Source organism: Uloborus diversus, chromosome 9 (assembly GCF_026930045.1).
Source record: "Uloborus diversus isolate 005 chromosome 9, Udiv.v.3.1, whole genome shotgun sequence".
NCBI classification, from domain to species: Eukaryota; Metazoa; Arthropoda; class Arachnida; order Araneae; family Uloboridae; genus Uloborus; species Uloborus diversus.
Genome location: NC_072739.1, coordinates 145,556,508 through 145,582,703, shown reverse-complemented (window position 1 = coordinate 145,582,703; position 26,196 = coordinate 145,556,508). Strand labels below are relative to the sequence as shown.

At 34.9% G+C, this 26,196-nt stretch overlaps 1 protein-coding gene across 1 annotated transcript in view; it reads right to left on the bottom strand.

Moving 5' to 3' along the window:
• Positions 1–24,889, bottom strand: part of LOC129230549 (probable cationic amino acid transporter) — a 110,071-nt gene extending 85,182 nt beyond the window's left edge. Inside the window, exons 1-2 of the mRNA XM_054864953.1 lie at positions 24,764–24,889; positions 11,519–11,672 (exon numbers count right to left, since the gene is read on the bottom strand). Of these exons, the coding sequence (XP_054720928.1) occupies positions 11,519–11,672; positions 24,764–24,889 (280 nt within the window). The remainder of the gene's footprint in view (positions 1–11,518; positions 11,673–24,763) is intronic.
• Between the last annotated feature and the right edge of the window lie 1,307 nt (positions 24,890–26,196).

Below are 26,196 nucleotides of genomic sequence, written 5' to 3'. Positions count from 1 at the left end.
AGATAAGAAATTATCATAACGTGTAGAACCGTAACATGGGTACAAGCCAATTGGTGAGAAAATTCACCATACATTATTTGTAAATCTACAGGCGAACCGAAAGACCTTTTAATTTTTCTATTACGGGCAAAGCCGTGCTGGTACCACTAGTGCCAAATAAAACTCCAAATTTGCCGAATGTTGATAATTTTGCCAAATGGAAATCAAAATTGTGCCGAATGATGATAATTTTGCTGAATGAAAATCCAAATTTCGCCGAATGGGGATAATTTTGCCGAATTTAACTCCAAGTTTTGCCGAACGGAACTCCAAATTTCACCGAATAATGGTGATTTTGCAGAATGGAACTCCAAATTTTGCCGAATGGAACTCTAAATTTTGCCGAATGGAACGCTAAATTTTGCCGAATAAAACTCCAAACTTCGCCAAATGATAATTTGGCCAAATACAAGTAACAACTGACACAACTGCGCAAGCGTAGCAGAAGAAATCCAAACAGCTGTAAAACATATCCATGAATTTTATGGTAAAAAATTAAAAGCTCCAAAACTATTTTAAGTTAGACTTGTTGCCATTTCACACAATGGAAAGGTCTAGTTCTTGCCTTGATGGCAAAAAAGAAGTGATGCAATCTGACATCCCAGTGATCGATCCAGATTCTCTCTTGATCACTGACTAAAACCTTGAACGAAATCTTGGAAGTTAAAAAAAGGAAAATTAATTTGAATTTTGACATCTTCAATTCAAATTATGTTTTTCGCAATCACGAGTGTGTGTATGTAGGCGTATGTGTTTGTGTGTGAGGGATATGTGTGTTTGTGTGTAGGGGTATGTGTGTGTAGGCATGTGTGTTTGTGCCTATGTGCTGGCATAAGTGAGTGGGTAGTTGTGTGTATGAATGTGTGTGCGGGGGGGGGATATGTGTATGTGTGAACAGGCATGAATGAGTGGGTAGTTGTGTTTATGTGTGTGTATATGTTTTTTGTGTGTGTATGTGTAGGTGTCTGTACGTATGCGTGTGTGTGTATGTGTGTGTACGTGTTTGTGTGTGTGTGTGTATGTATGCGTGTGTGTGTAGGCGTGTGTATGTATGCACGTGTGTGTAGGACATGGATGCAACCTGGAGACAGCTTTCGCTATAGGAGCAGCATCGTGAGGAGCCGGTCGACGGTGATGGCGCGGAGGGTGGCGGTGGGAAAATAAAATGATAGGATGCCAAAACAGTCAAATAAAAGCAATAAGCACTCGTGATTGCTCAAAAAATCTTTTAATAAGTGCGAGAATATCATCTATAAGACAAAAAGTAACTAAACATGTTGCAGTACTGGACGGCAGAGAATTTTCATAAAAAATAATTCTTAGAATTTAACATAATCCCTAAAGAAATCAACGAAAAATATTACAAAAATCTGCTCTATTCAATAAATTTTTAAAAAAATCATCGAAACAATAAAGTATATTTCAGGAATATGACTATTTGCTTCGCATTAAGGATAACATCGTTTACTTTTTATCCTTATGTTCTCTTTCTAACATCAGTGTAATCCTCTTACACATAGATAACCAATGGTAAGCCGAAAGAAAACAAAATCGGATTACTTCGGTATATGCTTCAGCAAACGTGAATCGACTTGCGAGAATTGTTGAGTCATGAACGCTTCCTTGCGTTCCTATTGAAAGAATCAATCGTTCAATAAGAATGATAAAACTGTGAATGAGATCAGATCTACTAATCGTTTGGAACAGTCCACAGTGGTGGCAAATCCCAAAAAATCTATACTGGAAGATGTAAAGATTTTAAGCAGTATTAGTTTCAATTAATTTCTGTACTAAAACAATATAATTTTATAAAAGGCCAAATTAGGTTGAGAAGGAGTGATAAATGAAGCAAGAAGTTCCGTGCAGAACTAAGCGAGGCTTCTTTCCCGTATACCAACATCAACTTTCTAGTATTTAATCAATATTCTCTTAATTAGCTAAGACAGCAAATTTTGTCAAACATGCCCTCTTAACATTTTACGTCGATATCTATAAACAAAATATGCCTAGCTCATCTGACGAGATAGATGAATAAAAATTAAATAAAAGAACAAATAATATAATAGCACCTTTTCAATAATACATCAGTTATATTTATTTTCTTAAAAGATATATTAATAGTTTTTAAATAGAAAAACGAATTAATAATAAAAAGCTCATCAAAATAAATAATACATTTCATCAAAATAAATAAGTAAATAAAAAATCGTCTGTTTATCTCTTTCTTCCGGCTAAAATTAAAGTGTATAAATCGGATTTCATTTTTCTCCCGTTGCCAAAATATAAAAAAACGTAATTAAATATACTTTAGAAAACAAGTAAATAATAATAAAATGTCCACTTGATTTAAAAAAAACCATCTGCGCAGCTCTTTCTATTGAATCATAAAAATCAGGGCTGCGGAGTCGGAACAAAAATTGCTGACTCCGACTCCTGGATTTTGAAACGTCCGACTCCAACTCCGACTCCGGCTTTTTTATTATTTATTTATTTATTTATTTATTTTTTCAAATCCCCCTTCCTCACGTGAAGGGGGGGGGGAACCCCTAAACAGAGATTGAACTATTAATTCCTTTTTATGAAGTTTTCGCGTTGTATTTTATTGTAACCTTAAGATGTATACAACAGTAGAAATTCAATTGGAAAATCAAATTATCCAATAGTTGCGATTTCTAAAGTAAGATTACTTAAAAATCTCATTAAAAAATGAATAGGATTAATTTGCTCCCTTTTAATGTTTAACTAACAGATGTTGATCAAATCCTGTGCTTTCAATTTTTGAAAGTTGTAACTTAGGGATTTTTTTTTTTGCTTAGTCAAAAAACTTTTCTTGACAGGAGGCGGGTGACACCCATCTGGTAGGTACCACCTGAACTTAATCTCAGAGTTTATAAAAATTGAAATGCTTTAATTCTGAAAAATTTTCGCAATAATATCTCCCTAAATCTTAAATTTCATCTTAAAAATTTCAACGAAAATATTGCATTATATTGCGGGGAAAGGTCGGGTACATGTACGTCTGGAGCAAATTTTACCCAAAATAATGCGGTGGTGTACAGCTTTGTACGAATAGCTTTTACAATAGCTACATTTCTTGTCTCAATTTTTAATTTTAGTTTTATTGGCAGCTTTAGAATTAACCTTAATAAGAAGATTTTAGGATTAACTACAATTATTGAGTGTTGTAACTAAGAAATCATGTACTGATTTTATTTTGAACTGTTTAGTGATAACCAAGCTTTCTTAAATAAAGTCTTTAGATTAAAATAGAAACCTTTATATTTTACCGGATCTTTTGGATTTGCGCTTTCGGGCCAAGCCAACACTTATATGAATTTACCAAGCACCCTCAGAAGTTTCCCGACTTGCTCAAGCGATTCATACATTCCTTCTATTATTTTATAACTAAGATCGAGGTAAAAAATATATTATTATTTTTATTTGAAAGTGATTACTTAGGAAATGTTAGGCAACAAAACTGTTTGTTGACAGTTGCTATCATTTAAATAAAGTTAAAAAATAAGAAAACTAGGTGACGGCGTAGGTTCTGTTACAGAAAGCTCGGTAAACAATCAAACTAGCGGGTGGCCACAATGACAAGCATTCTCTTATCAGTAGCATGTAATCAAATTAATAGTTAGTCAGTTTTTTTAAAAAAAATGCATGGAGAGTCAGTGAAAATTAAAGAAATAAAAAAACTCGGAGTCGGAGTCGGAGTCAGCATGTTTTCGAACAACTCCAACACCTTTACCCAAAAAAGCAGTCCGACTCCGGCTCTTCGGCTCCGACTCCACAGCCCTGATAAAAATTGTTCCAACCAAAAAGATATCTTCTTTATATGTTCTTCATCAGGAGCCTTTTCCAATTCAGTTTGTTTGAAGCAAATCCACCTTTAAGTTTGGGATTTGTATTTAGCTTAAATTTCCCCGTAGGTGCTTATGTTAAGTTATTTTGAACTGTTCAAAACTGAACGAAAGATTGTTAAAGTCAAAAATATGTTTCCTATACATGTTCTTCATCAGATGTTTCTAATAGCAAATCTACCTTTATGTTCAGGGTTTTTATTTGCTTAAATTTTCCCGTTGGCACTGATGCTAAGTTGTTTTTGTACTGTTCAAAATCGAAGAAAAAAATGTTTAAAATCAAAGAGCTTTTTTTTTTGTATTTTTGTTATCTGTTATACGTTAACTATACTGTACAAGCTTGCTAATTTGGTTTCCGTTCAAAACAAAAGAGGGAAAAACGTCTAATCCCATTATTGCTCTATTATGTATATTGAATCCAACGCTCGTTTCTTCAAATATCTGCACAATTTATTTCTGCAGATGCTCTCGTTTACCTGCCTACTTCAGAGTTAATATTTATCGGATTTTCTACACTTCATTAAATTAAAAAATATACATCGTTCAGCATTTTGTCAAAAAAAAAAAAAAAAGTGGCCATTATTTCAAAAAAGTGTCTACTAATGAAATTACCGCTTCCAGCCACGGTCTGCTAAAGAGTTTCCTCAGTTTTGCCTTTACAATTTATTTTTTAAGTTTATGATATGTTGTAATTTCTGGTAAGTTTTTTTTTAGTCTAAATTAACAATGTACAATTAAACGTTGCAACTTTTCTTCTAAATTAGGAAATTTTAACGATATATCCATATCTACCATTGTTTATGCGCCACTACACACCAGTAAGCTAACTTCATGCTACAGCAGCCGCGGCTCATATGAATCACGTTGTTCTATGCAGTTTTCTTTGGATAAGATTCTTTGCATAAGATGGACGAGTAAATTACGAAATTATCATAACGTGGAACCGTAACTTCGGCACAAGCCTATTGGCGAGATACGAAATTATCATAAAGTGGAACCGTAACATGGGCACAAGCCAATTAGCGAGAAAATTCACCATACATTATTTGTAAATATACAGGCGAACCAAAAGACCTTTTAATTTTTCCATTACGGGCAAAGCCGTGCGAGTACCACTAGTGATTCCATAAAGCCGCTGATTCAATAAAGCAGCTAATTCAATAAAGCTGGATTTTTTTTTTTTTTTTTTTTGTCGATTTGATTCATTAAAACGGTTGATTCAATTAACCGGCGTCCACCTGTAGTATTGAAGCAAAAAAGGGGGGGGGGAACACACACACACATTAAATTCATATTTTAATAAAATAATACGTATCACGTTTTTAAAAAAGAGTTGAAGCGGTGGGCGATATATGATCTACAATGTTAAATTTTAAAATTAAATAATGACGATAAAACGCTATTTGTAGTCGGAGCAAAATCTTAATTCTTTCCATTCTGATAACCAAATTATTCTTATGTACCTGGGTAAAATCAAGATGTTCAGTTGTAATAAGTCAGCTTATTTCTATAACGAAACATAAAAAACAGATTACAATGTTCATACCGTTTGAGCTTTGAGTAACAAAATAAACCTAAGCTTTTGCGTTTTATTTTTAAAACATATATATTTCTTAGTTTATAAATTACATCTATTCTTCTCAGAAAGTAACCAAAGTTCTATTTTAGAAAATAAAATGGAAAACTGTCTTCAAAGAGAAATATATTCTGCACACAAGTTTTAATTAAACCTCGTTGCTCAAATTCTAATCCTCGAAATGAGATCTCCAAAGAAAAATACAATTTATTTTGTTCTTCAAGTTCTATAAATTAATCGGGAACTACATTTAATTCGGAAAAAACAAAGTAATAGGTATCTCCACTAAATTACTTAAAGGGTTTTTTTTTTTTTTTTGTCAAACAATTATCTTTTTGAAATTGGAATAATGATTGATAAAATGGAATACGGCATAGTTTTAATTTATTTTTACAGCTTAATTTAAAACAATATGAACGAAGAATGACATTAAAGTAAAAAGAAAAAAAACTATCCCTTACAAATCTGCGTTTATTTACATAATGGACATAAAATATATGCGCAACATCCAGTGTGCCCGCTGATGTTCGTTGTTACCCCAAAATTTTCTAAACAGTAATAACTAGAGTCATAAAAGTTTAGTCTGGGTATGTAAAATTACCATGCGCTAAACAATGAAGACGATTACAGTGCCATCTGACGGCGAAATTTTGAGTTAGCATGCTTACCTCAAAAACAGTACGAAATACGAGGGAAAAATCTGTTGCAAAGTTATTCAGTATCATCGATTCATAAAAAAAATCTTGTGTATAAAAATGATATAAATATAAATAAAAAGCAAAAAACTTCCACCATCGCCTTGAACAAAACTGCACTAGCGTTAAATGAGGCTTATTTAGCTATAACGCTCAAAATGGTATGTCAGCATAAATACGCGCCAGGTACACGTGATAGCACTTCTCATTGCACATTGCACAACAGGGCAGACGACACGTCTGTATAAGCATGAGTAATATATTATCAATCTTCCTACAATGTTGGTGTATGGATTGCATACACTAGCTATTTGGTGCATCCCTACCGAAAAATGTCCCCGGCCTCAAATCAGCTGAACGCAGAGATCATCATGCCCTGATCACAGCGTAACTCCTCTGAGTATCGTCACTTTGTGACCGTGACCATTGTGACACGCAGAAGTGTTTCTGTAACTTCGTCGTGATATGTTCTGCATCTAACATGAGACCCTAAACTCTGTCCTTGGTCTAAGGCTCAAGCAACAAAAGTCTCCAGACTAGAGTGCACCGAAGAAATACAAGAACTGAGGTTTTTTCATGACCAGCTTCAATAGAATATAACTACTTTCGAATCTAGTAAACCGTGGTCAATTCAGGATTGCATCTGTTTCACGTGACATTTCTCATGCTTCACCAGCCTCATGTTCGCTAATACTAACTTGCTCACATGAAATCCCGCCGTGGTCACAAAGTCCTCGAAATTCCCATTCCAAATCAATACCTCAGGGGCTGCTGAAATAGGGGTTGCTCGGGGATCTAATCTGGATCATGAAGACCGAGGGGAAAAGATGAATTCTTAACTGAGTTAACGACCAGCATTGGACTTTCCTCGGCACTTTTGCCTCAGTGCCATACGGTGAAAGCCGTATGATAATCCTAAGGCGTCAGTGTGACCTTCCAAAAACTTTCTTATTCGGCAAATTTTGTCTGACGATTCGGTAAAATTATCCTCATTCGGCCAAATTTGGAGTTCCATTCGGCAAATTCAGAACTTCTGCCCTCCCAAAAATTAGGTTCGTGGATGAATAGAACCACACACGTCCCTTGGGTGCTGCTCGGTTTCTGGTATGGATCAAAAAATCATAGCTGTTTTCAGGGTCCCCTTCAACTGGTTTAACCACAAATACTGGGTGATTATAATTAAAGTTCCACTTTCAAAACGCTGTAAAAATAAAACCACTGGTCAGAATGACCTCAAATTTCAACGGAATGTTATCGAAGAAGGGGGAAAACGTACGGCAGAAAAAAAATAAATTGTTAGAATTTTTAGCAATAGTTGGCGCTGCAAGTATCAGAATATGAAAATCAAAACACCTGTGCTGCGCACGACTCTTTGAAGTTGATATAAAAACGCCAAATACACGTTTTTTTCCTTATTTCTCATCTGAAAAGTTCACTATGACTGTCTCAATGAAAGACCTGGCCGTCCCGATCACCTGATCTTAACCCGTGTGACTTCTGGATATGGGGCTATCTGAGAGCTACTGTGTTCAGTGCTCCGATTGCAAACTTTGCTGAGCTGAAGGCATGCATTGCGCAACACTCTAAACGTGACCCCGGAAACACTTCAATCAGTCGTGGAACATTCTGTTTCTCGATTTCAACTTGTTACAGAAAACGGGGTACATCATATCGAACATCTTTTGTGCCAGTCTCACGAAAATTAAAGACCGATTTGATTTTTACTCATGCTTTTTTTGCGATTTTCGGCCTCAGGACAATTAAAAACGATTTTTCGCATCCGATGTGATATGACCTTGCCGTGTTGGATGGGCTTACTTAACTAACAGTATCACACCTGTAACCTCGTGCACGCTGAGTAGTACGGTGTTTTAACGTATAGATTACACCTTAGGTAATATTTTATGGTTTATTTGTCATTTGTAGTCGATCACTATTAAATTATGCTTACAATGCCATCTATTGCTAAAAATTCCAACTATTTTTTTTTTCTTCTGCCATCAAGTTCCCCCCTTCTTCGATAATATTCCGTTGAAGTTTGACGTCATTCTGATCAGTGGTTTTATTTTTACAGCGTTTTGAAAGTGGAACTTTAACTATAATCACCCTGTAGTGCACGATAAGGCGAACCCTGGAATGAATACTGAATAATGTTCCGTGGGTAGGGAACAGAAAAGGCTTCTTCAGCCCTTTCGTCTTAGTTATCTTATTTTACTCACTTTAGCAAGTAGATGAATCAAGTTTCAGAGATGGTTAAATTAATTTAAAAAGATGTTTTTCAACTACTCCTACCACTACTACTACATACATTAAAAAGTTAAACTTTATACCATAATATACTCTTATTTTCGTGAGATTTCTTTCTTGCAGTTCACGCGTAAGTAAAAGATAGAATTTCACTTTTTTTTTAAATTACTTAAACATTCTTTACTGTTGTACACAGAATTTATTATTTGTTGTCCGTCTCATTATTTTTAAATTTTCAGTTACTCAACAATGCTTTATACTGTTGTTTAACTAGTTATTTATCATTCTAAACTGTTGAAAAAGCGTTATCACAAAGTTTAATTTTTGAAACTTTTCTGTTAAAGCCTTTTTATTTTGGATTTTAAGTTACAGTATTCTCACAAAGTTTCAAGACTCGAAGCCAGTGTTTGTATTTTCACTTATACCATTGTTACGCAAAAAAGGAAGCGAAACTATTGCACACTTTTAGTAATAAGTTAAGGCAGAAATACTTAAAATACACCTACTATACTTAAAATTTGGAATAACTGAGCTGGTGGTGTATTTTAAGTATTGTACACTGTTTAAAAATAATTCAAGTACCCCATTTATGTAAACCAGGCTCTAGGTAGTTTGTGTATTTTGTTGATACAATTATCATAGGCTATTAGAAGTTTAATCACACACGTATATGAAACATCTCATTCACTAAGGGTCCCCCCCCCCTAGAACGTTGATGCACCCCTACATAACGAGACCACCTCTCACCACGAGAAAGAAGAAAGAGATTCTCTAAATTTCTAAATTCCCTAAAAATTTCAATGCCGCAGTTTGCGCCATGAACTCCCTCTGGTGAGCATCTCTGCATTTACTATCCTCTTACAAGCTTCTCATCGCTCTCTAGTCTATATTTAAAGATTTCATTCTTAAAAAATTCAATCAATGAAGTTTATTCGGAATAAAATGAGCAACTGATATTCTTACTCAATTAATTCGTTTATTTAACTTTGCATACAAACTCAGTCTTTAGATATCTTAATCATAAAAATATTTCCAACCAACTGACAAGCACTAAAAGAAATTGAAATAAAATTGCGAACCACTAATTCTTATCAATAAGCAACAAAGTGGCGACCGACCACGCTGAATCTTTCTGGCATCACGCCAGGAACTGTCCGGCCTGTAGTAGCACGCAGTACGGCTTTGCCTCTGCTACATTAACGAGCGTATATCGATCCGGCTGTTGTAGAGAGAGAGCGGGTCATGATGTAGCTGCTGAACCGTTTGCTTCCACTGCCGGATTGGATTGTTTGTGTAGCGCGATGAATCAAACTGAAGAATGAATCGGTTTCAAGAAATTATTGAAAATTTATATATATCAAGCACCATGATAATCACAGCCAGGGGCGAACCGATGGAGGTCTCTGTGTCCTCCCAAAAATTCCTTATTCGGCATATTTTGCCTGACAGTTCGGAAAATTTTCAGACATTTGCAATATTTTTTAAATGCCTAAATGTATCTTTTTATTAGAAAGCTTAAATGTGCAGCATACCCCTATTTTATTATTTAAAAATTTGAGAATTTCCGTTCTCCCAAAAATTTACGATAGGTAAGACCCTTATCACAGCTTTACATTCTACAAATAATACAAACTAATAATTGAGATAGACTTGCTCTGGACAAGACAAAGTTTCTTCAACCAAAGAATGCAAACAGGTCATGAAAAATAGACGTTTAATTTGTTGAAACGTTCTTTTTTCGCTTTAAGAATATCCATGGGTGTCCACGATAGCGGAGGGGGGAGGGAGGGAGGTTTATGGCGCCGACTGCTGCACTAGAGTTTTAAAAGGATTGGTTTTGAGATAGTTTTTGATCTCAATATTGGGGATCTCGTTATTTTACTCCTTAGAAAATTGAGGGGTACGCCATCGTCCTTGGGACGGTAGGCACACCAAGATTTCACTGCAGTATAAGTTTATTACTCCATTTTTCTAAACATTATAGTTTAACATAAATTTTGAACCATTTTTCAGATATTACATTCACTATCACCTATCATTTCAATTTTTTAAAATTTAGTAAATGAACACAAGCACAAGTTCGTTTCCTAAAATTCATAGCATCGTTAAAAAAAATTTGCATTTTGAATATTAGATGAAAAACATTTTAGTGACATGCGAAATCGAAAGGAAAAGTGAGATAGAGGGAATGAGTCTAACTGAAAAGAATAGCAGCGACCCACTTAATGAACACGTCTAACCAGTGGAAAAAAGTCAAAATATTCTCGTCGTTCCTTCGTTTCTTTTTCTTTTTTTTTTTTGAAATTGCGTAGATGGAAGGTACTTCAAAAAAAGGTATCAAAAAAAAAAAAAAAAACTTTTGAATTTTTATTTTTACAAAAATAAACGAACTTATCATACGCAGAGAGGTGGGCGGGGGGGGGGGATGATTCTCTTTTAAAACTACCACACATGTACGTAATTTATTTTTGAAGCATATTAGATTTCAAATTGAAAATAGAAACTGAAAGATAGGCTTCATCTGACCCGTGTTATTTCCCCGTCGTACCGTAACAGTAAAGTATTTTTCTTAATTTTCTGTCAACTGCTCAAGAAACCGAGCAAAAAAAAAAAAAAAAAAAAAAAAAGAGGGGAGGGGGGAGTCTTGAAAATATATTCAATAGTTGCACACATACACACACACACACAAGGAAGGTCATGGGGATCGGGGGTAACTAACCTTCCAAAAAATTCCTTATTCGGCAAATTATGTCTGGCGATTCCGCGAAATTATCATCATACAGCAAAATTTGGAGTTCTATTCGGCAAAATTATCTTCCTTCGGCGATATTTGGAATTCTATTAGGTAAAATTATCATTATTCGTCAAAATTTAGAGTTTTATTAGGAACAATTATCATTATTGGGCAAAATTTAGAGTTCTATTCGTCAAATTCAGAATTTTTGCCCTCTTAAAAATTTAAGTTCTGAACTCCTCTGACTGATAAGTGTACATCCTCGAGCGCATATAGGAAATAATTCAAAAGATTTATCAGCCTTTGTAATATGTGTGCATTCGAGAATCGATAACATTACTGAGAATCTGAGCGGTTAACTTACCTGAGAAGAGGGAAGCCACTGCTGCCACTATGAAAGAAATGACAACTGCGGGTCCTGCTTTGTTGTGCGCAACCATGCCGGCGACTAAGTACATTCCGGTACCTACACAGCTACCTACGCCGAGGGATGTCAAGTCTACTGTAGTCAGTACTTTCTGAAAAGAACAAGAGGAAGAAAATGTTACTTTGGTAAAGGTAAGTCACACTCTATGATCACATTTCAAGTTATCTCTGAAGGTATTCGAAATCTGTGTTTTGACTGTATTCCATGCTCAACTTACACACAACTGTAAAACAGCTTTAATTGTGCTGGAAGGGTGCTACATCATTTAAAACTAAATCTTGAAGTTTAAATGTGATTAACATTTGTGAAAGTGATATAATTGTTAAGGCTTTCATTTCAGTAAAATGGTACAAGATCATTAAAACCTTACTTTCCGAATTGTGATTTAATTGACATTTGCAAAAGTGTTAGAACTATAAAAAAAAATAGCTTTCATCGAACGAAATTGTTGTAAACCTCAAAACTGATTTAGTTGACCTTTGTGATATGTTAGAACGAGACAAAAACTTTCGCCTTACAAAATTGATGCACGCTCATTAAAAAACGCAAGATTCAAAATTGTGGTTTAATTGACGTTTGAAGAGTGTCGTAACTAAAAAAAAAAACTTTTACCGTACAAAATTGTTGCAAGATCATTAAAATCTAACCTTCAAATTGTGATTATTGACATTTGTGAAATTGTTAGAACAAGAAAAAAGCTTTTACCGTACAGAATTTTGGTAAGCTCATTCAAAACCGTGAACCTCGAAATTGATATTTCATTGACATTTGTGAACATATTAGAATCATAAAAAATCTACCACCGTACGAAAACGGTGCAAGAACAGTCACTGCCCCCCCCCCCCCCACCCCACCCCCGGTTTGGCCTGCACGAAATTCCTCGTCCCCATGTTTTTCAGTTTCAATCGTATCTTTAGATACGTTTAAAGAAGGAGAAACTTAAAATGTCGGTGAAACTGGGGGAAACCGCAAGAACATTAAAAATAGTAATCTTCGGATTTGAAATTTAATTAACATTATTGAAAGTGTTAGCAAATTTCAACGGCATTAATCTATTTCTTTTCCAGTTTAATGTTCCTTGATCATCTGGTACTGGGCCGTTTCCATGGACACTTTCGACCCCGGAAAAAACCTGCTTTTCACCGCATTCCGGTTATTTGCGGGGTATATGTGGAATCTTTCTATACCTGCTTGCTTCTGGAGTGAAAGTGGTGTTTTTACCTATAACGATTTACGCGAAACAAGTTCGCCTACTAGGCACTAAGGATGCTGGGTAAGAACCGCTTTCTCTGGTATAATGAGAGAACCTCTTTTTACGTGGAAACGGGGAATTTTTCAATCGGTTTTTTCACCGACTTCAAAAAGGAGGCGGTTATCAGTTCATACCGTATGTATGTTTTTTTTTTTTTTTTTTTTTTTTTTTTTGTCCACTCACAGCGTGTCTCACCTAGTGAACCGATTTTGATGATTCCTTTTTTAACGGATAGGGGATGGCTCAACTTAGGTCCCGTTACTTTGTTTGACCATATTTGTTCTTTAGAAAAAAAAGTTATGGGCAAAAAACAGTAAATTTTATGCAATTTTCCTATTAAATGATTAAAATGATATGAAACCCATGGTCATAAAAGTTTGGGGCCATATAACAGTAACATTAAGAGTAATTGTAATGATAATTTTGAATAAAGGCTTCTCTGAAGCAATACAGTGATATAGAGCCGAACTTCTTACTAGGTAACTTCTTATTTTTACTGAAATATCTACATTTACACTAAAAAGAATAAAATAAAAAAATTTTGAAAAAAAGAAAAAATAGAACCGACTTCAAAATTGCTCTAAAAAGTGAAAAATAATTTTATTCTTTAAACACCATCGATAATACCTTTAAACATAATTTTTGAAGTTGGCGCAAAAACGATAGATAAGATCATTCAGACATAACTCAACTACAACTATAAATTTAACCAGGCCTAGTTTCTTCACTACCACATACATTATGCATTGGTAACAGCATATTTGAGTAACGATATAAATTTTTCGTTCCTAACTTTGGATGATTTTCTGAAAAAAATCTGAACGAAACATGGTTTCCCTTTATTTTACTTTTTGTTTTTGCGCCAACTTCAAAAATTATGTTTAAAAGTATTATCGATGGTGTTTAAAGAATAAAATTATTTTTCACTTTTTAGAGCAATTTTGAAGTCGGTACTATTTTTTTTCAAAAAATTTTTTTTTTGCGTAGTCAGAGCGGGGATTTACCGGGTCGAAAAGTGTGCTGTGAACGCGGCCAGTTTCTTGCATTTAAAATGTCTCTTTTAGATAGAGCTGTCATTGCTTTAGTGGTATTTTGATCATATGCTTTCTTGCGTATTTAGGGGGGGGGGAGTATTTTCTGATACTAGAAAGCATTCTTTCTTTAAGATATCATGAATTGAGTATCAGTTTCTTGAGAGGTCTTCTTGCCATAATAAGTAACAAGCCACAACCTACGTCGATGAGAGTCGTTACATAGAGAATTATATGTTTTCCGTTCTAACTAAGTGTTCTATTCAGTAAGTTGCCGCCCTATAGCCAGGGCTAAGGCAGAAATACATGAAATACACCGCCAGCTCAGTCAATTCCTGCCGAGGACTGCAGTTCCTTGCTTATTAGCACTCATCAGCCGGCATAGGAGTGACTGAGGTGGAAAAGGTGGAAGGTAGAAGGTTCCTTAAGAGGTTTTCTACCTCCAGCTCAGTCAATCGTATGCCGGGCTGATGAGTGCTAATAAGCACGAAACTGCAGTCCTCGGCTGGAACTGACTGAGCTGGCGGTGTATTTCCTGTAAGTATTCTATTTTTAGAAAGAGACTTAGTACATCACTTAAGGAGAAGGTATAGATGTGTAGATATATCCATTGAAAAATAAAACATTAAAAGAAAAGTGTATTGTCTTTAAAAAATGAAACAAACAAACAAAAACTTAGAGATCCTCCTTTAACTTGGGACACTCAACGCTCGCCCCCCCCCCCTTTGGACGGCCTTGTTGCTACTTCATGCTCTGTAGCCTGCAAAAACAAATCTCTGAATAAAAGAAGATATCCATAGCAAAGGTGGCCTGAGAGATTGAAGCTGAATATTGCTTTTATAGAAGAATGATTTTATTATATTCAGTAAGTTGCCGCCCTACAGCCAGGGCTAAGGCAGAAACACATGAAATACACCGCCAGCTCGGTCAATTCCAACCGAGGACTGCAGTTTCGTGCTAATTAGCACTCATTTGACACTCTTGGCTTCCTTCCGCCCGAAGAATAAAATAGGAAGCGTTATCAAAAGTTAAAGTTATGAATTAAACTCGTTCAGAATGTTTTTGCACCATTTCGTTTACTAACAGATCCACGCTTTTGCTATTTTTATACATGGCGTTCTCGACACATTTTCGAAATTCATATAAAATTCATTCAAATTGTCGTAGAATATGCGGTTTGCGCCATAACACTTCATAGGTTCAAGAACTTTTTATAACATCGTGAATAATAATAATAATAATAACAATAATAATAAAAGAAGAAAAAAGTTCAATTTTCGGTAATCGCTGTATCGTCATAGTAAGAAAAACAAATGTTATGTGCGATGTATAATAATTTTATTAAACAGAAAGCAATACCTTTCATTACTTAAGTTCAATGTGTGAACTGTTTGGATTTAAGAGAAACTTGATTAAGTTTAAATGTGATTCGAGAATCATATGGTGCGCACATTGAACCCTGGTACTGAAAAAGTAATACTTTTTGTGTAATACAATTATTAAACACTCCACACTGCGTTTTTTTTTTTTTTTTTTTTTTTTTTTTTTTACGATACAACGAATACTTATAATTGCACTTTTTCATTTTATTTATTTATTTATTTATTTATTTTTTTGAGCAATCACGATTGCTTATTGTTCTCATTTGACCGTTTTTGGTGTCCGTGCCTTTTTCAACTTGAAGCACAAACCTCTGCAGCACCACCGCCCACCGTCCTCTGCTGGCGGCGCGGCGCGGCGAAGCTGCTCCGGTTTTGAGCTACCCGCTTCTCCATGTTGGAATGCGCCCATGTCCTACACACACGCACGTTCACACACATACACACACACGACTTCACACACATACACTCACACACGCCTACGTGCATACACACAGGTCTACGCACACACACAACTATGCACACGTAACCGCCCAGGAGGAGCGGCAGGCTTGGGGGGGGGGGGGGCAGGAGCCGTTTCTAGAAACAATAACTCCAATGAGTAGGGTCCTGTCTCAGTTCGTGATTGCGAAAAACATAATTTGAATTCAAAATTTCAGAATTCAAATTAATTTTCTTTCTTTCTTTTTTTTTTTTTTTTTTTCGATTTCATAAATTGTTGAACCTGTTAAGTCTTGCGTTGAAAACCGCATATTCGTAAGACACTTAGTTGCTTTTCCATGATTTTTTTAAATGTGTCAATGTGTCAACTTGTGTGTGACTTTTCGGACACCCGTATTTTCTTCCAAACTAGAGAATATTATATGTAGATTTAAAATACATACATAGGGTAGGATAGCCCAAAGCGGGTAGGTTTTCCCAAGCGGGTAGGTCCGCTTACACATCATGGCCCCTCCATGATGTGTAAGCGGTGATGCATATGTAGGTCGTGTTTACATAAACACCCCCGAGTTTTAATCAGTCCCAGCGAAGCAGCAGTGAAGCGGCATGGCGCAACCAAGCTTAAAGTAAAAAAAAAAAAAAAAGATTCATTTCTAAAAATAAATGAAATTTTGTAACTTGTAATTAGGCGAAGACCAGCTTATTTTTTTTACTGTCAATAATATTACGTTACTCTGACACTATCTAAATACAAACTAGGAGAGTCATTTCGTTTGCTTCTGTTTTAAATTTAAGGTTATGAGTATTGAAACAAAAAACGCGCCTTCTGGCAAAGCGGGTATAGGATGTAATCATATATTTATATATAATTTCTTGACTTGTGTGCTGACTTAGACCTTCTATTTCAATAAGATAAGTATAGCTTTAAAAAGTTATTTTTTAGGATGGCAATTAATTTGTCTATTACTTTAATCAGTTATTTATTTATGTTTTATAAACAAATGTGCTGACTTTAAATTGGATAAATACAACTGTTTTATACATATTTTTAATAACGGCAGGTAGCTAGCAAATTATTTGAATCATTTATAACTTCATATTTGATTGGCAAATGTACCAAATCACAACTAGTTAAACTTACCCGCTTTGGGCTCCCTGGTAGGGCAAAGCGGATTTTTCAGATGTTTCTAAAGTTTTATAATAAATAAATATTAGGTTTGAAATAATACAAAAATCCCTTTTTGTTTAGAAGTTCAAGAACCCTGGTAGGAAATAAAACTGAAATTGTTGCGACAAAAATTGTTGCAAAAACTACAACTTTCGAGCATTCTTCGAAAACCTGCCCGCTTTGGGCCACCCTCCCCTATGTATCATGACTTGTAGATTCTTATCAATGACATACCATTCAGTTATACGTAGATAGTATAGAAGAGTCAGAGTTAAAATGTCCAGAATAATTCGACAAAGTATTGATACAATGCTCCAGTTGGATAATTTTTAGAGTTTAAAGAAATCTTAATGGTATGGCTGCCTTGGGAAGATAAAGCGCAGTATCTGCAGAAATGAGTTTTTGAGATATTTGAAGAAACGCGTTTTTATTTCCATACTAGCAATAGGGAAATGTTAATTTGACGTTTTTTTGCGTGGTTTTATTTTCATCGGAAACCAAATGAGCAAGCTTGTACAATAAATCTCGAGTACAATATATGGCAAAACTGCAAAAAAAAAAAAAAAAGCATGTACTGCACATTACCTTTCTACGGCAGTACAATCTCCTTTTCATCTGGAAGCATTACAACGCACCCTTACCAAAATGCTGACATTAGTAGGCAAACGAGCTGATGTATGCATCGCATGACTTCCTTTTACTCCAATTTAATGTCATTTCCCCATTATTGGCAATTTTAATGTGATTCAATAGTTTGCTCTCTAAATATCACCAACAGTCGCCAAATTAAACTAAATTTAAGAAAAAAAAGCTAAATTTGTCATCAAGTTGGCGACAAAATTCGGCTACCAAAAGACTGGCGATACATCGCCAAGTGTCCGACAAATTATAACACCACGTGAGTTTACAACAAAATTAACGATGATTTCCCCCAAAAAAAGGGCAAAAGACCCCCTTAGGAACATCCGAATGCAACCAAAAGGGAAGGTGCACAACTAGGCCCCACTAGGAATCTAGGTACCAAATTTCAACTTTCTAGGACATACCTTTTTTGAGTTATGCGAGATACATACACACATACGCACATACGTACGTACATACGGACGTCACGAGGAAATTCGTTGTAAATAACTCGGGGGTCGTCAAAATGGATATTTCGGGTGGGTGTAGGTTCCTAGTCATATATCCTCGTGTGGTCGGGTCAAAAAAAAAAAAAAAAAAAAACTCAACATTTATTCGGAAGAGAGAAAAATGGAAATTAAGGCTGATTTTTGAGTGAAATTTTTTTCGCGAATACAATACTTCTTTTTTTGTAAAAGGAAGTAAAAAGGGCAGTAACTGCACATTTTTCTTTTCTCATTTATTTATTTTTTGCATTTTTGTCATTAATTGTACGTTAGCTTTATTGTACAATCTTGCTTATTTGGTTTCTGCTGAAAAACAGCTTTAAAACAAAACCCGTCTAATTCCAACATTCCTCTATTGTTATTATTGAAGCGAAAACGCGTTTTTTCAAATAATCTCGAAAATTCATTTCTGCAGATACTGCCGTTTACCCGCCCACGGCAGAGTATCTTTATCGTAGAAAGGCGAGTAAAATATTTTCAAGCTACGTCACTGCAGGGTATGTTAACAGTAGTCCTGAAATAACTACATTTTTTAGACCATTCGAATAAATGTTATTCTGATACATTAAACCAATCTATAAACGCTGTCATTTAAGCGCCCTTTCAGTTCCAATATTCGCCGACTGCTCATGTTTGAGGAAGCCATCCATCAATTTCGCTAAATTTTCCAAGTCGTAAAAGCATGGCTTGGAAAGTTTCCAAACGCAAATAACCTCCCTGAAGAGCTGGGATTTTATGCAATTTGAAATCTTGGCCCGAAATAGAAATCCATAAATATTCATAGGACCTCAAAGATAGTCAAATTTTTGAATAATATAAAGATAGAGAGAATATATGAATTTTTTTCTTTACTAATAATAAAGTTGAAAGTCTCTGTCCGGATCTCTCTCTGTCTGTCAGGATCTCTGTGACGCGCATAGCGCCTAGACCGTTCGGCCGATTTTCATGAAATTTGGCACAAAGTTAGTTTGTAGCATGGGGGTGTGCACCTCGAAGCGACTTTTCAAAAATTTGATGTGGTTCTTTTTCTATTCGAATTTTAAGAACAAAATTATCGTAAGATGGACCAGTAAATTATTAAATTATCATAACGTGGAACCGTAACATGGGTACAAGCCAATTGGCGAGAAAATTCACCGTACATTATTTGTAAATGTACAGGCGAACCAAAAGAGCTTTTAATTTTTCTATTACGGGCAAAGCTGTGCGGGGAAGTTTTAAATAAAACTTTCTGTATTGAAAAGATGAGTGATCTGATTGAATTAAGGCATCTTCAGGAATTGACCTAAGATTGTTAGCATTGTTCTGGGCAAAAGTTTGGACAAGTTGCTGTTTTAATTTTCATCGACGTACTTTTTATTTCTATTTTTTATTATGCTGCTTAATTGTTAAATTGTATAGGAGATGGCCGAAACACATTTGTGTGATATAGTTTTGTGAAGCAAATTTAATTGAAGATCAAAGTAATAATATTGTATCGATTTAGATCTCAAAAAGATCTTGTACAAATTCGCTCAAATATTGCTCTTAGTAAAATTTGAATACTTTATTATATTTAGTAGTATACTTTATACATTAAAAATTATATTTCAGTGTCATTTTATTTCAGTATATATGTATGCAAGAGATCAATTCAATATTAAGAGAAAAAATCACTCAGAATTTCTGTCCGTATTCAAGTCATTTTGTATGTTTAAGTTTTGTGAAGGGAAAACGAAATTTTTCCATCTTCATAATTTCAACAGAGCCAAGATAGTTTGAAAATAAATATTTCTATATTTTTGAAAATGTTTTAAGATATTTTTTCACAGGTTTTTGACAATCAGTTACAATTACAAATGTGACGACCAGCAACAGGCTCTTGGCCCAGCTAGGCTGGTCCTAGTCGATGTATTAATCCCCTATGAAGATCAATGGCCCTCTTAAAGCTATCCACCCCCTTGCTCATTACCACCTCTTCCGGTAAGCTGTTCCAAGTGCCCACAACCCTACTAAAATAGTAGTTTTTCCTTATTTCCAGGTTAGCCTGAGACTTGAATAGTTTAAAACAATGCCCCCTCGTCGTGCTTTCGGTGCAAAAATTTAATCCATTAACATCATTTATTTTAATAAATTTAAGGGGGTCCGGGATACAAAAATCGTCAAATTTTGCAATTTTTTTCTGTGATTAAAGAAAATTACTCCGATTTTTCTACTTAAAAGGACGTTTGAATCGTGTTTCTATCTTTATTATAACAAAAGATACAATTCGTTTTGTTGCCCGCACCTAACTAATGTGTATTTAACTTTAAAACTTTAAACGCGTTTTTCTCCATGATGCAATTTTTCTCGATTTCTTGCATTCAAACTCTTATAAGTCAGGAACCAATGAAGATAAAGTAATGAAATTTGGAGCATGTCTTTTTCAAACAGTTTACTTTAATTTTTATTCGGCGATTTTTTAAAAAACGTTTACTGCAAAAAATATGATTTAAAAAAAAAAGTATCTTCGAATTTTTCGAAATTTTTTTTCTAATATTTTTATTGAATCAATATTTTTAAAATCGCCGAATAAAAATTAAAGCTTAGATATTTCTGCATACTTTTTTGAAAAAAAAATTGAAAATTGACCAACAATATTTTGAGTTATAGCAATTTAAAGCAACCCCATTTTTAAAAAAACAAAAAAACAAATTAAACTTAAATGAAAATTTCTTTTTTCATATTTATGTTGTAATTTTGCTTATTAATTAGATGGTGAATCAGTGTAAAAAAATCCGAAACTCTAAAGTATATAGTAAAAAAATTTTAAAAATGTGTCCCGGACCCCCTTAAACAACTGAATCATGTCCCCTCGGATCCTCCTTTGCTCCAGGCTATACATATTAAGCTTATTAAGTCTAACATCATAATCTAAGTCTGAAAGTCCCCTTGCTAGTCTAGTTACCCTTCTTTGAACCCTTTCCAATACACAAATATCTTACCTCAAATAAGGCGACCAAAACTGAACACCATACTCCAAATGGGGTCCTAACTAAACTTCTATATAAAGGCAGAAGAACCTTCTGCCTTTAGTTATTAACCTAACAGATTCAGTATTTTTAAGCATCACACAGCTTTTGTCTTAAATATGTTGTCGGCAAAATATGAAGCGTCGGCATTTTACAGAATGTCTAGGTATAATGTGTATAATGTCAGACCTTTTTTTAGGCAAAGTATGAATTTTGGGCCCTAGGCATATGTACCTAGGAGTTTAATGGAATTACAAATCTATACCTCAGAGCCAGAAGGATGTAAGTCACATAATCGCAAATTTACAGGAGAGAGGAAAAACTTTTTTTCTGGCGCCTGCAAAGGATGTAACGCGCGCTCTTTTATCCCTCTTACAAGACCTGAGTGTACTCGAGTTGCAAAAAAATAAAATAAAAAAAATAAAAAAAAAATATTCCCATACGTATCAACATTTTTGAAAAAAAAAAGTCATATTAAATTCAGCATTCTTTTAAACGTTAAATGCAATAAAATTGAAAATAGAGTGAACCCTATATTTTGTTTTATATATTTCAGATAGAGAATGAAGTAAAAATGAGCTTGCAAAAAATAGAATAATATGTATTTTCTAACTCATTCTGATGCTAATATTGCTTTACAATGTATGAAACGAGCTGATGTGTGCATCACATGACTTCCTTTTACTCCACTTTAATGCCATTTTCTCATTATTGTCAGTTTTAATGTAATTCAATAGTTTTCTCTTTAAATATCACCAAAAGTGACCAAATTGAAACCAGATTATAAATAAATAAATAAATAAATAAATAAAAATCGCCAAATTTGTCGCCAAGTTGGCGGCAAAACTTGGCGACCAAAAGATTGGCGATATATTGCCGAGTGTCCGCCAAATTATAACACCACTTGAGTTTACATCGAAATTAACAATGATTTCTTCCCAAAAAGGGGCAAAAAAACCCCTTTGGAGCATCCAAATGCAACCAAAAAGGGAGGTGCACAACTAGACCCCACTAGGAGTCTAAGTACCAAATTTCACCTTTCTAGGACATTCCTTTCTTGAGTTATGCGACATACATACACACATACGCACATACATACGTACATACAGACGTCACGAGAAAACTCGTTGTAATTAACTCGGGGATCGTCAAAATGGATATTTCGGGTGCCTGTACGTTCCTAGGCATGTATCCACGTTTGGTCGAGTTGAAAAATAAACTCAACATTCATTCTGGGGCGAGCAAAATGGAAATTAAGGCAGATTTTTGAGTGAAAATTTTTTCGCGAATAATACAATACTTCCTTTTTTGTAAAAGGAAGTAAAAATGGCTGACATCTTGGGAAGTTTTGGAACGAAGCTGTCATAGCATTTTAGCTGAACATGCTTGTCTTCGTATCATTCTAGAACATATTTAGCATTAATGACCTTTGCCATAACTGTTCATTCACGTTAAAAATTAACAATAATGTACACGGAGTATCGTTCGCATCGATTTTTTCTGTGTTTAATATCCGCGTTTTAATCAACGCTTTTACCACCTCAATTTATTATTCGATGATAACGTAATTACGGTGGAGCATTATTAATGTATCCATCAGTGATATGCGTTTTCATGGTTTTTTATCTCCTAATATTTTTACGGAAAAGCTACTGGATAAAGGGCATGCGTTTTTAAGTTTTCATCGAAAAAAGTGCATTTTACAAATTTACGAACCCATTTTATAAGAAAAAACATAGCTTAAGCCGTAAGTGGCAGCAAAATTCTTAGTATGATCATTAATGATAATTTTTCTTTGAATATTTAAAAAATCTCAAATGTTACTTTTAGTTATGATGTTTTTAGAGATAGCTTGTATAAAAAGTACAGTTCCTTCTTTTTTGTAGATGCGAAATAGATATACTGAAAGCGATGTATAATTTCATTTCAGAAAAGATAACAATAAGCAAAAGTGACTTTGACTCAAATCAAACAGTTATTTATATCTGTGCATATAAATGGATGTATGTGTGTGTATGTGTGAGTGTATGTTCCTCATACAGATCCAGTTTACGTCAGATCTTCGTAAAAATTTTTAATTGAGATACTTTGATGTTCAGAAATTCCTAGGGGGTTTCGCCAGATAATCCGTGAAATGGAATGTGTACACCGATTAATAATAATGGCTGAATTTTGGGGCCGACTAATTGTCGGGCACAGGGGTCGGAGTTGGAGTCAGGTGCCCCTAAATTCTCGGAATCGGAGTCTGGAGTTTGTCGTCAAGAGCTATTTCCAACAAAATTTGTTTAGGAAAATCCGCCTTCAAGTACAGAATCTACATTGACTTTCAGTTTCCCCGTAGGCGCTAATGTTAAAGGATTTGAACTGTTCAAAATCGAACGGAAAATTTTTCAAATCAAAGAGAAATTTTATATACAAGTTTTTCATCAAAAGCTTTTTCCTACAAAGTTTGTTTGAAGCAAATTCTGCTCACAGTTCAGAATTGCCTTGAATTTCCCCGTAGGCGCTAATGTTAAGTTTTTTTTTGTACTGTTCAAAATTGAACATAAAATAGTTCAAATCAAAAAGTGAAATGTAGGAATGAGGTGTCCTCACCGAGATCTTTCGGAAAAAAAAATGTTCGGATCGGACTATTCACTTAAAAGTTATTAGGAGGGGGGGAGGGGGGCAGACAGACAGACCGACAGACAATTTCCCCCATATCAATGCCCTACTTTCCAATTTTAATTTTTCGATAGTTATTTATTTATTTATTTTTTTTCTTTTTGATCTTTTTTTTTTGTTTTTTGTAATATTTTTAAGACGCATTAAGCCTTCTTTCATGCTTTTTTCTTCTTTCTCTGACTTTTACTAAGAAAGTAGGCTAAAAACTAGTAAATGTAGTGGAAATATGTTCTAAGTTTATCAATACAACAGTAAAAACGCAGTACTAAATGGTTTAATTTTCCGCCCAATTGTCCAAAATTACTATAAGTTCGCCCCGCTGTGACCCGGTCCGCTTGCCTACTTTACAACCCAAACCTTTGACGAGATATAGGATCTAGCAGGGATTAGGTATGGGCAAATCAGGTTAAGGTAAAGGCCGTAAGAAAAATTTGGTGGTTGAGATAACGATGGGATCAAAAAAGTTAAAGCAAAATATAACATTTAAGACGCAATGGTAGAAGTGTATGAAGCAGAGTGACTATTGAGAAATCATGCAAAAACAATTACATTAAATCCAAACCCGGGACAATAGATGAGAATTGAAAATACAGGGTAGCCGTGAAAGATTCGTACAACTTAAAAAATTTATTGAAAAAGAAACAGGGTTACAGCGAAACTAATTAGTACATTAGATAGAATAACTCAAAAAGTTTTTTTCCTATAACTGAAGTTATGAGACAGACCCTTTCGTAGCACGAACAATATCAAGACGATAATCCAATACCATCCACTACAGTTTCAGCATCCTAACATCAACAGTAGCTACAGCTCTTTGGATATTTTGTTCCAGTGTGTTTGCTTATTGGATTTTGTTTCGATAAACCACGCAACACATTGAGCTTTCTTCACGCGATCCGCTATTGAAATACCTAAAATGCTTTAATATTCCTTTGCGTGACATGTAGCGCCATATATGGTCAGAAACATCCTGCAGAAAACACTTTTTGAGTTATTCTATCTAATGTACTAATTAGTTTCGCTGTAACCCTATTGTTTCTTTTTCAATAATTTTTTGAAGTTGTACGGATCTTTCTCGGATACCCTGTAGTATTCGTTATCAAAACTAAACAGGAAAGAAAAATTCTTACCTTTAGTTGTGTTGCTTTAGCTGCTTTAGGGTCAACGGGGTCAGCCAGGTCGGGATCTTTCGTCCTGATTAATTTGCTGACTACCACCATCATCTTTTGACGGAACTGAGAACTGAATACAAACATGGTGAACGGCTAAGTTGGTAGGGAATACCTGAAAAGACAAAATAATGAATGAAAACAATTGAACTGCATAGGATCTTAGCAACTGTAGCATGATTCCTTTAAATTTTATCACGCCTGAAGTGACAAAACTTAAGGGTCGTTCATAAATGGATGTCACGCTTTAAGATAGGAGGTGTTCTGGAAATTGTGACCGACAGGGAAGAGGAAAGGGCTACCAAGAAGAAATGTGTGACATCACACATTTTGGATGAAGTAAAAACTTTTGTATGTGAATGTAATATAACGGGAGATGTGACAAGGTGAGAGGTAATGAATTGTGACACTTTGTTACAAGGGGGGAAAGAGTTTAATATGTTGAAAAAAAAGTGACATCATCAACAGACTGAGCCCTTCTAGTAGACGGGCAATCGTTCGTAAAGTGCATGCGCGCTAGCAACTTTTGCCGTAGCATCATAGGATACAAACAGCGTTGCATTTTCTTAGGCTACGCTTTTGCCCGTTTACTTCAAGTTTCGCGCGTTCAGTTGAGGCCAGCGGCTGTCGCTACGGGGTTGTGCATCTAGTTATGGTATATCAGTGCATGCAACCCGTGGGCCACAGATTGAATGCTGCTTGTGTAGAACTTCCTAAACTTCTGAATTGATTGTATAGTGCGACTATCTATCTAGATGAAGCTCATTGGGAAACAAACGGGATGCTTTCTTCTACCCCGTTGTCTTTGGGGTAATAGTAAACACGCTGGGGTAAAAGGAAGCATAGTTTTATTTAAAAACAAACAGTCATTTAATCAAATTCTTCATGTCCAGTTACCCTCAGAGCGTGCAATTTTTTTATGGGTTTCATTCAAACGAAAAGGAAGGATCTAAAGTTGTGACATTGAAATTCTATTTTCCTCTATGCCCAACTGAACCTGTATGGATTTTTCTGTGCCAAAACAAAATATTTTTCACTCCCACCGTCCTAAATTAGTTGCTAGATTTGAATACTTTTAACGGATGATTGATAATGATGATTTTAGGATTTTGTTTGAACAATATTTGGGGATTTCAGGGAGCTATGCTATCAATTAACAACATTTAGGGCTCCTACACACGAGGCGGTAAGTTGAATCCACTTTTTGAAAAATTTAATTGACTGGCGTTTTTCGTTGTGTTGGCACGCACACTAGGCAACTTTTCTTCCAAATTAGTTTCAAAATCCAGAGTTCGCGTACTGTTAAGCTTCGCCCTATTTTTTATGGACATTCTACCACCAGTATACCAGAAAGAGCAGTTAGATTTTTTAAGGATTTACGGTTCATTAGCTAG